The following is an 11,671-nucleotide window of genomic DNA, read 5'->3' as shown; positions in this document are numbered from 1 at the left end:
TTATATTGTATTGTATTGATATATGTACCAGTCTACAGTGATATTGACGTGGAAAGAAACATAATGCTCTGGAATAATGTATTTTGAAATAATTTAGATTTGGATGAAACACGTCTTCTAATTACTGAAAGATTTTGTCTTTCTGCTCATCAACATAATTTGGCTGTCATCGACGTTTATTTCATGATTTAATCCATAAAAATGGATTTCAAAATTAGATTATAAGAAATAGCTGTAACGTTTTTTCTGTCTTTTCGAAATCACATTGCGTACCAGGTTATTCAGTGTGCACCACATATTTTACTGTTATTTCTTTATAGTCAAATTAATATATTACTTTGAAACGTTAAACAAACAATAAGTCAAACATAAAAAAAGGCAATTCGTTCACAATGAGTTATCTCATTGACATCAAATATATGAGTACCTATTATGACCTGATCCAACAATTCAGCTTATATTCTTACTAGAATTATCTGACATATCTTCATATTTAGGTATAAAACAAATATTCCTTATTCCGACTAAACTTGTCCTTATTTTCTTTAGTTAGCTGTCCAATCCATTCTGACTTGATACCACCTTCTGTAGTGTGTCTTTACTTGATTTTACGTCAATTTTATGGTATTTGAATGTTATATCATTATTTGTTTTATTGTGACTTAATTTAACATTGGCGGTTTTGCATAGACAAGATTCATCCCTTAATAAATCGCATGACATATATTGAATTGATTCCACCTTGCAGGTTTATCGTCCATTTGAATCATTATGTCAAGTCGTGTTTCCATCTAATGTCCCATTGCAAGTTCTTTTTAGACGAAGAATTGTTTCTGATATAACTGTTGTGACCAGAATGTGAGCAGCATCAGAAATGGTATAGGTATCCCTGGAAAAGGTACTGTATTGTCTGTACTCTGTAAAAGATTGCATGTTTATAATAGCAATAAATCGGTATACAAATATACACTGTAGAATATTTACAGTTACTTTCTTCTATTGGGTAATAATCATGTTTTATATTTATAAATTGATTTACGAGACTCATATTTATGTAAACTAATATTCCCTTTATAATTTAAACAAAGATTGCATAACTCATTTGGCCATTTCTTCATGAATTTAAAACTTCACATAGCTTCTTTTTTCATGTAGACAAAACGTAAAAGCCAGTGTCGAAATGAATTTAATCTAAATTCACAGGTCATTATAAATCAGTGCCATCGAATATAATATAAATTAAAATATGTTCGCTCGGGTTGTAGACTCTTTGACACATTACCCATTTCCATTCTCAATGGTATTCAAACAAATAATAAATTATCAAAAACTTTTAGATCTTACAAAATAATTTGAACATATTGCTAGTTTCAAAGATTAAATTTAAATTTAGGATAAACAGTTCATTAGATTTAAGATATGCAACATTGGTGTGAATGTGAATCATGGCAATATCGTACTTTATTAATATTCCGCCCTATCTATTGGGTTTGAGCATGTTACATTACGTTGGATTGAGTTTGAAAACAGTGTAACATCCTTCCCGATCATTTGGTGTGTACATGTTAGTTGAATCTTTCATAGTATTTGATTGAGATGTGACACATGGTTATACTGTATAACATTTCTGCCTCAAGAGTAGAGTTCCTTAGCGTATTTGGCAAAACGTTTAGGAGTTTTTGGTCCTTTGATGTCAACTTTGTATATTATTTGGCTTTTGTTTTAGTCCAGCATTGCTGGTGGGTCTTTTGTGGACGAGGTACGTGTCTGGGTCAAATACAAATTTATTTTAATCCTGGTATTTATGATGAGTTTATTCATTAGTTTGAAAACAAAACATAAACTTTACATAACATTGGGGTGAGATGCGAAATATTGTAATAGCCTGCCCAGTCCTTTGATGTGTTGATGAAGTATGGAAAATTCAACTTTTGTAGCAATGAAGAGTGTTTCAATATATGGTAATATAGGGAACAAAACAATTACATAACATTTGAGAGCGACTTAATAATATCATGTTGTTTGCATATACCATAAAACTTACTTAACATTTGAGTAAGATGCGAGACATGGTAATATCCTGCCCTATCTTTTGGTTTATGCATAGCACATAACTGTAAGCATGTAACTAGTTGTTTACCAAACTGATCATTCTTGTAGCTTCTGTATGTAGATGGGTCAATTTTCTTTACTTTTATGTAAATATAAACGTACATGATTAGAAGTCATTATTTACCTGTAATAATACAGGTATAGCAACTATCTATTTTTCACAATACTGTATATTTGAGGCATTCTCTTCAGAATTCGCATTTTTAACGCTTACATGTATATAACACTGCAAAACATTTTAAGGATGAGCAACAATAAGTAAATAATTTGTTTCTGCTATAATTTTGTTTTCCACTTCATGTTTTGATTGATTGTTTGATTGGTGTTTGGTGTTTTAACGCCATTTTTAAGCACCGCATTTAGGCTATTTCGTGGCGGACAGTTTTTATTGGTGGAGGAAGCCGGATTGCCAGGAGAAAACCACCGACCGTCGATAGAAAAACTAACAATCATAGTCAATTAAGATTGGAGACGAGTGCACCCGCACGAGCGGGGTTCTAACTCACAACCTCAGTGTTGACGTGCTAGTGTTGACTTGCTAGTGATTACAGTAGTAACTACTTAGACCACTCGGGGCCCCATGTTTTGATCGAGATTAAAACTATGCAAAACTCTATTTCAAAGAAAGATTGTTCTTTGAAATCTTCTACAGATTCGTTATTGTAAAGTTATAATATTGATCAGCTACAACTGTTGAAACCCATACATTCAGCCTTAGATTGGATATATCACTGTAGTTTACTTTGAAATCGGATGATAGTTGTCAACTTGGAGTAGTTACACATATCATCATTTTTGAATTGTACAAAAATCGAGAACAATTTTCTCTATTCTAAAATTAAATACATATACAGTATAAAGTGTTTTCCAGATCGCAGGTTAAAAGCTCACATTGCTGTTTCGGTCAGGTGAGTTTTGGAGTAGATATCACGGTCATATTCATCCATCACAGTCAGATCTTTTTATTTCACTGGTCATATTCATCCATCACAGTCAGATCTTTTTATTTAACTATAAAAACGTTATTTACATTGTTTGCTTTGTTGATACAAATATTTGCAATACGTATTACATACCATTTTTCTTCAACTTAAATGGCAATTTTGTCAGTTTGGCTATAGTGATGTGTGGTGTAAAGCCTTTCCCATCAGATGAAGGTACATAATTGGTTTGACAACATTCCTCCAGGATATCTGTAATATGACGTAAACATATTTCAGTGCGAAACAGAAAGCTTATGTCCACATCATCATACGATAAATGTATATGCAATTCTAGGGAATTACATGTAAATCAAATATATTCTACTCTTTGCTTTCCTTTAATTAATTACTTAGTCCTTGCTATGCCATATGGAAGTTTCCTTTAGTTGACCTCATACAAAGATATTGTTAACAATGAGACGTTGATAAAAACAAATATGTTGGTTATTTGCTATCGTAAACAGATCCAAGAAATTTGCTGACAGTATGGTCAACTCCATTTATATAAATATATATTTACATTAAAGTGTGTTAATGGACAATTGTAGTCGAAGATTATAACAAAACTAACTGGAAGGGGTAGAGGAAGAATGAAACATACATCTTTACTTCTTACCAGAGAGCTTGATTACTTGTGTTAGACACTCATCTTTCTGTACATTGGCAAACACTACCTCATTCCTAAAACTTTCAATATCTTTTACATCTAAGGTAATCATTTCTTTGCTGTCTTTATTGAAAGTTTCAACACACTGGTCTAATGCTTTGATCATTCTAGAGTAAACACAAAATAAAATTGAATTAAAGTAATTACGGTAGTTGAAGGTTATCACAGTCTTTTGCGTACTTTATTTGTCCTCATTTTTTATTCGAGCGTCACCGATGAGTCTTTTGTTAACAAAACGCGCTCTGCCCAAATGTTAAATACAAATCCTGGCATCTATGATGGATTTATTTTCAAAAGTGATAAAACATCAATGAAAATATGTAAGACGATATAAAAAGGGCAATCAAAGATCAATTTGAACACAAACAGACTATCCTTATCCACAAACAGAACACAGTCAACAGACGACCCCCAGAGAAGTTTTTATAAGACATTATTTTCTTTTTTTCCTTGCATATTCAAGATAACATATAATTGTTATGACGCCATCGGTAATTCACTCAACTGAAACAGAAATTAATATCAAGCATATGCGAATAAACTTCTGCAGTTGAGTTGAGTGAATCTCTTGGCATGATATAGAATTATGCATGAAAATAAATGTCCATTACACGATGTTTCAAATGACTGGACACAGAAAACACATTATTCATTTAATATTAAGCAATACATTACTAAAGGTTTAACATTCAAGTACCCGTGGTTGCCGAGAATTAACTTTAATGAAATTAATGCATGTGTGTACCTTGAAATTTCTTCGTCATTTTCTAAACAGGCAACTCTTAGTGTAAGATGAAGAGTTGGAATTGGAATCATAGCCTTCTTCAGAAACTCATTGGATTTACACATGCCTGTCTGAACATCTCCAATTCCTCTGATGATCTAAAACGTATTCATATTTCTACATTTGAATTTTTGAATAGAAATCAAAATCAGAAATTATTTCGTTTTTCAACTCACAAAATAATGTTTGTAAATAGTTTTTAATTTTCCTTGGAGTTTTTTTTTTTTTTGTTTTACTTCCATCGCTACAATATGAAGACGTATCTGCTGAAATATTTTTTAAAGGTTTTATGTAGGTCAACATAATCATAATGGAGTCTGCAAAACTCTTATGTTCAACATTCATCCTGTTCAAGGGAGAAAGGATACCAAACGAACATTTGAAATAAAAAAGACAACATAATTGCTAAACGAAATACGCTAGAATAATATATATGTTCCAGACCGTATGAGTATTTGGACCGTACGCGTACGGTCTGGACCATATGCGTACTTTTTCAAAATACTCATATATATGGTCGGACCGTATGCGTACTGTCTGGCTGATATTAGGAAGTTGGTCAAGTTTATTTGATACAAATCCATATAACAGATCAACATAACTTAACTCTCAAATTAATATAAAAAAGTTAAATGGTAATTGAAATAAAAAAACTTTATATTTTAACTATTTCAAAAATTCAAGGTAATTAATTCTGTTAATTTCTTGTGTTTAGCATCGAAGATATCGTAAGTAAATATAATGTGGAAGGACAATTGTTTAAGAATATTTAGCAACTTTACAAAAAAAAATGAACATGCAAAGGAACATGCATGAACTGCAAACATGTAAATGTAAAAAAAATATTACGTTACATGTGGTAGCAAGTGTCACCTTGGGCGAGAGTACCAAAATAGGATTCAGATATACAATTAAACAAACATTTAATTTCAATTGGTCGCTTGTTCATTTTATCCATCTACTAGTAATTGTAATAATAACAATGTGTAAAATTAAAAATAAAGATTGTAATAAATGTTTGTTCAAATTTAACCCATATGATTCAATAACATGTATGGTCAGCTTGTACTGGACCATACGCGTATACTCATACGGTCCGACCGTACGCATATGGTCGGACCGTACGAGTATACGTATACGGTCCAAATACTCATATGGTCTGGAACAAATATTTAAGATAAGATGCGAGGTAAACAAATGTAAATCTCCTTTAAAACATCACTTAAGAAACATAAGTTTTCGAAATGCTGTTGTTGCATTAAAAGTACCGTTTATGTGATTAGAAAGAAACAGAGAGTCCTGTAATTTTGAATTGAATTACAATATGAAACATTAGTTATACTGACGCAAGAATACAAGTAATGAGAAATAACTAACAACATGCCTCTGGGTTTGTTATCTGAATGGCCACAAAATAGTTTGGAGGCTTTTTTCGTTCTTTTCTGTCGTCGTGGTAGTTACTTGTTGCTTTCTTCTTTGCTTGTCTATTTTCTCTTTTCTTCCATTTCTCATATTTGATATCCAAAATACCTATTTTATATATAGTTAAAACTATTTTAGTAACGTAAGTCGCATAAATACATGTATATTACAAATTAGTTTTTAGAGTGCGTAAATTCCTCTATAATAGTGTGTCTTGTATGTGTATACAAATAGGTTTAAGACTGAAGTGTTCTAATAATTGAATCGAAAAACGTTTAATAAAACAAAATGAGAATGGAAATAGGGAATGTGTCAGAGACAACACCACGACCAAAGAGCAAAAATAGCACAAGGCTACCAATTGGTCTTCAAACCAGCACCCGGAGACTAGTACTGTTAAATACATTCCGTAAAATTCTGCACTTTTAATACCGAACGATACGTGAAAATTAAAGGAACAGACCAAAACTATTAATTTTTCAGTAACATTAAAATTAACACTGAATTATAACAGTTCTGTATTTTATACCAGATCATTGTTAGAACATGGCGAATTAACTTTCCAATGAATTACTGTTTGAAATGATACAGAGGCTTTCATGAAACAAATCACGTTTAATTTAATACAAAAAGGTAAGGACGCTTACCTGTGAAGAGATCTTCTAAGTTATAAGGTTCACAATCCTCATTACAGATATCACTTTGTAAAACATCAGTTGATATCAATGGCAAGAAATCGTCTGCAATTTCATCTGTAGTGCGACTTTTTGATGATTCTGCTGATTTAATACTGTTTCCCTGTTTTCTTTTCTTGTCCCCCTTTTCCCGGTCTTTATCAGGCTCGGATTTCGTTATAAAAACCTTATTAAGGATGTTTCCTTGGTTCAGTTTACTTTCCTTGACCTGTATGTTAATTTTGCTTGTAGGTTTACCATCTTTCTTTTTCTTATTCTCTGTAGAATTGATTTCCGATTTACTTTCTCCATTTACATCTTTCCTTCTCGGGTTTCTTGTGTTTACATTTACCACAGTATGTGCTTCCTTATCCTTGTCTGTTTTAATTTGCATACCTCGCGCGGATGATTTGTATGGTGCAGCCAAACTTTTGACTGTCATTGATTGACTGTTTTGTTCCACAGAATTACCGTGTTGACTTGACTTCTGATTGTTTTCATTTTTTATTGTATTTTCTTTTTTAAAGGATTTCTTGTCAGTCTGTTGACCTTTCACAGTATCCCTCTGATTGTTTACCTCAGATCTTTTAAATTTCGATTTAGAATTAGTGTTTGCTTGCTCATCTTCTACATCTGTCATTTTCAAAGTTATCTTATTTGACGGTATTGTCTTAGTTTGATTATCAATAACTTGTTTAACAAAACTGTTCTTACCAGTTTTACTCACAACATTTGAGCTAGTCAGTTTAACAGTTTCTGCGTGTGTGTCCACGACCTGATTAAAACTTATACTTTCGTTAGTTTTATACACCATTTGTATTATAGATGTGACCTTTTCCAATAGGTTTGTCGATAAAATGTATTTCTTTTTAGTTATAGGTTTCCATTTCGACAGTAACGAACTCGGTTCATGTGACATTTTAGTCACAAATTCTGCCTCTACTCTATTGAATGTTGACTTGTCAGATTTTGAATTGCTTGCTTCGAAGTTGACGACGCCATCCAAAGACAATTGAGATGAACTACTTTGTAAAACATCAATCTTCTCCGTACTGAACACTGCTTTAGATGGCAGTGATCGCACTTCAATCTTCTCCGACCTGAACACTGCTTTAGATGGCGGTGATCGCACGTTCATAGTCGAAAACCTCGATATGTATATTGAACAATAACGACAACGTTTACTCATGAATGATTGACTATGTGATAATGGCCATCACTGAACTTCTGACAGGAAAGTTTCTCAATTAACTGACAGGAGGATCGGAAATATAAATAATCATATGTGTGTTAATTAAGTGTAGATTTTGAGTCCATTTTGCTGTTCGGAGAAAGTACAACAGGCCTACTTATAGAGATATTGAAACAATTACTGATATTTAAAATATTTAGGTTAACCTTCCTTAAAGCAGGAGAATACCATTAAAACAGTAAATAACAAAACAGGAATTTAATTCATTTGTAAAGCTATGTTTAAAACAATGTAACAAAAACTAATAAGGCCGGTAATTGTTCTAATCTTTTGGTTGGTTTTTTTTATAGAGAAACGATAATTCGTTTTATTTTTTCATTACTCTATTTACCATCACGTTTTTTTTTTCTTTCTTAGAAACATAATATGAACAATTGTCTCGGGAAAAACTTCCATTTGGACCCTTGGACTATTCAATATACACAGTTAAGAAAGTTAGTTTAAACTATATTTCATTTTCAAAAGGGCACAAATTACAATTATACAATAGAAAAAATAGGGATTCGGAAACTTGTTACTTATATAAATCCGTCTCCCAAGAGAGTTCATTACAAATGGAAATCTTGCTTAGCACAATTGTGAGGAACGTGTCAATCATCTGAAGAGTTCCATTTTCAGGGTTGACAATTTTCCTCACTTTTTCACATTTTCTTCAATATTTTTCGAACCCGATTCTTCGAGCTGCATTGGACCATGAGCGTTAAATCAAAAGGAATATAAGGGGTAAATTTCCTCTGCATATAAGCTCTGCATCACTAGCATCCATTGTCGAATTGGAATTCACAGATAATGCTTAGTTAGTGTTTACTTGTAAGTCTATTGCTGATTCAGGTATGTCTTAATTCTTAGTCTGGCTATTGTTTACTTGTAAGTCTATTGCTGATTCAGGTATGTCTTAATTCTTAGTCTGGCTATTGTTTACTTGTAAGTCTATTGCTGATTCAGGTATGTCTTAATTCTTAGTCTGGCTATTGTTTACTTGTAAGTCTATTGCTGATTCAGGTATGTCTTAATTCTTAGTCTGGCTATTGTTTACTTGTAAGTCTATTGCTGATTCGGGTATGTCTTAATTCTTAGTCTGGCTATTGTTTGAATTTTTAAAAAAATATTTCCATAAACTAAACAAATGCTAAATTGAATACCAAAATATTTGTACAATATTTTTTATCAACAGAGTTGGAAAGATTTCTGTAAACAAAATGTATAAATATAATTATTATAATAAAGAATAGAAATAAATGTTACAATATTTAAAAAATAGAAACAATATTTAAAATATAGAAACAATAGAAAAATAGAAACAATATGTGATATATAAGCTTGTTCAACTAGTTCATTGTCATTGTTCAGAGATTGCATAGTCGGAATGTTTTGAAGCTCAGCTACGAATTTACCATGTTTGGTTATTAGCAAACAGACTAAAAAATGTGTTGGAGTGAGAGCAAAAGTATCAAATATAAAGATGTTTAGTACGCGTTGTGGATTTAATTTGGTTACATGATTGTTGATTTATAGAAGTTAATAAAAATCTTTAGTCAATGACTAAATGGGGTTGTCAACTATGTCCGAGGTAGCAATCACACGGATACAAGTTAAAAAAAAGTAAAGCATATAAAACTTACTTTATGTGGTTACAAAACTACACAGAAAATTTTACCGATCATATAACCAGCCACACATCTCTATATTGCAAATATTTCAGATTTATTTTGTGTTACTGCAATGTTTACATTTTTGGATTGTCTAAGTAGAAATCAAATCGGTAGCGACTAAGAATAAAAAAGCGGAAATGTTTATATATAAATAGGTTAAATCTGGGTCATTCCTACTAGGTTAAATGTAAAAGACATTTTAATACAAAGAAACTGATACTTTTAAATAAAGTGGATCTAATAATGTTCATCATCTTATTTCCTCACATTTTTCTAATTGTAAACATTAAATAGATTGGAATAAGTGTTACATCTCCAAGTTAGGGCTCCATGGGGAACTATAAACATACACAATACTAGCTTCATGTATCGTTTTTTTTTTTTAAATGCATCTTTAAATACAATAGATGAGTCGGTTCGAAGCTCATTATAGCTTATGTTGTGTCATTGTTTGTATACTATGATGACTAAATAAAGCTTATTTATTATTAATTGTTATACATGTAATGTAATCTAGACAATAGACATGTGATTAAAAAAAAACAAGGTGACCTTCTGCTCTTGTTTTTTTTTTCTATGGTCGGGTTGTTGTCTCTTTGGCACATTTCCCATTTCCATTCTCAATTTTAAAATAACAAAAATATATTATAAGTCAATTATTGTTATATTGAAATGGAATAAAGCGCACCAGTTAAGTGTATGCAATAAGCAAAAAAGTGAATTCTTTTTAAAAAAAAAAGAGAAATTCCAACTTGTATTTGATCAAGCAGATGATGAGATCAGTCAAACTCGAAAAAATAAAAATCTGTTTAAAATAATGAAATTTATGTCAAGGCAGCAATGATCTTCAAAAGACGATGCCACGGAATACTCTTTTTCCCGGTCGTTATTTAAATTCTTGACAATACCTTGTTAATATTTGTATATTCCGGAGGCATACTGAATGTTTTACGGAGGGGACCAACCTAGCTCAGTGCCAGTTTAACAGAGTATTCTAACTCGTATTCAAGAATCAAATGGGGATGACAATAAATCTCTTGAATCGTGACTTTCGACCATTTTGTGATGGGTAAATCTAGGACACTGGCTAATATTTGCAATATTTTCTGGTCCTTATGAATTAAATAAAGTTAATAATACAGATTTTGATTTTTCTCCGTTGAATTTAAGCTATGCCCAGTCTTACATGTTTTATTAGAATGAGCTTAGACAAAATCGAACCGGCTAATATATTTCTTTATCATTTTTCCGTATCAATGCTCAAACATTTTAAAGATATCAACACATTTACAATTGAATCGCATGCTAAAAATACGTCATATTGTTTTCAGAGATGAAAAATGCTTTAGCTGTTTTAATGGCCCGTTATAAAATAAATTCAAACTCTTTATAGTTAACATGAAAATACTATGGTCTGAAAAAAATGTGTACCATATAAAATTCCGGAGATGTGATATGATAAGTGAGACAACTATCCACCGAAATTCAAATGGGTCGAATTTAGCAATTAAAGGCAACCGTGCGGCTTCGACAATCAGAAAGCCGATACCGTTGTTGGCAACAAAAGGCTCCGACATAATAAAAAAAAAAAAAAAAAAAAAAAAAAAAAAACAACAACAACATGAAAAAAGTGCCGCATTTCTTTCTAACCAAAATTTTGTAAACGTTGTGTCGCGTTTGTTGTTGTTTTCTAAACGCTACAAAAGTAGAAACAAACACATCGTTTAATAAGTCTTGAATGACCCTGTTTGAACTTTCAATAATGCATGCACATGTTGTTGGTAAACAGACTTTTACAAACGTAGAAAAAAATACTGCGTTTAATCAGGTTGCGGTAAGAAACAAATGTTGCCTTTGTACTAACAAACGACAAACGACAAACTGCAGACGCATTTTTATCGTTTGCATAGTTTGTCAAAGTTTATGCAAACTTTGCTAACGTATGTTTGAAAGAAATGATCAAAACATGTGCGCGCTTAGCCGTTTGCATCATTTGTGTTAGAAAGAAATGCACTCAAGACTGTTTGTTTGTCTGTCGCTTTCTTTCTATGGTTAGGGGGCTTTTTATCATTCGTTGAATTATGATCTTTTGGTATTTCTTATTTTTATTTTTGTCCCGAATTAA

At 31.7% G+C, this 11,671-nt stretch overlaps 1 protein-coding gene across 1 annotated transcript; it reads right to left on the bottom strand.

Annotated features, from left to right (window-relative positions):
• Window positions 1-644: 644 nt before the first annotated feature.
• Window positions 645-7,911, bottom strand: LOC143058744 (uncharacterized). The gene is made up of 7 exons (XM_076232197.1): window positions 6,616-7,911; window positions 5,931-6,076; window positions 4,508-4,644; window positions 3,712-3,869; window positions 3,189-3,305; window positions 2,045-2,191; window positions 645-917 (listed from the first exon to the last, which is right to left on the bottom strand). The coding sequence occupies exons 1-7, from the start codon at window positions 7,829-7,831 to the stop codon at window positions 775-777; spliced, it is 2,064 nt and encodes a 687-aa protein (XP_076088312.1). The 5' UTR covers window positions 7,832-7,911; the 3' UTR covers window positions 645-774.
• Window positions 7,912-11,671: the final 3,760 nt, after the last annotated feature.

Source organism: Mytilus galloprovincialis, chromosome 1 (genome assembly GCF_965363235.1).
Source record: "Mytilus galloprovincialis chromosome 1, xbMytGall1.hap1.1, whole genome shotgun sequence".
Classification (NCBI taxonomy): Eukaryota; Metazoa; Mollusca; class Bivalvia; order Mytilida; family Mytilidae; genus Mytilus; species Mytilus galloprovincialis.
Note: the sequence above shows the minus strand (reverse complement) of the source record. Positions and strands in the feature narration are given on the sequence as shown.

Bases quoted from the DNA above. Each gene is read 5' to 3' on its own strand.
- LOC143058744 (XM_076232197.1), bottom strand. From the start codon at position 7,831: ATGAGTAAACGTTGTCGTTATTGTTCAATATACATATCGAGGTTTTCG. The intron at 6,077-6,615 runs GTAAGCGTCCTT...TATATAAAATAG, and splicing joins CTTAGAAGATCTCTTCACAG to GTATTTTGGATATCAAATAT. The intron at 3,306-3,711 runs GTAAGAAGTAAA...GTCATATTACAG, and splicing joins ACAAGTAATCAAGCTCTCTG to ATATCCTGGAGGAATGTTGT.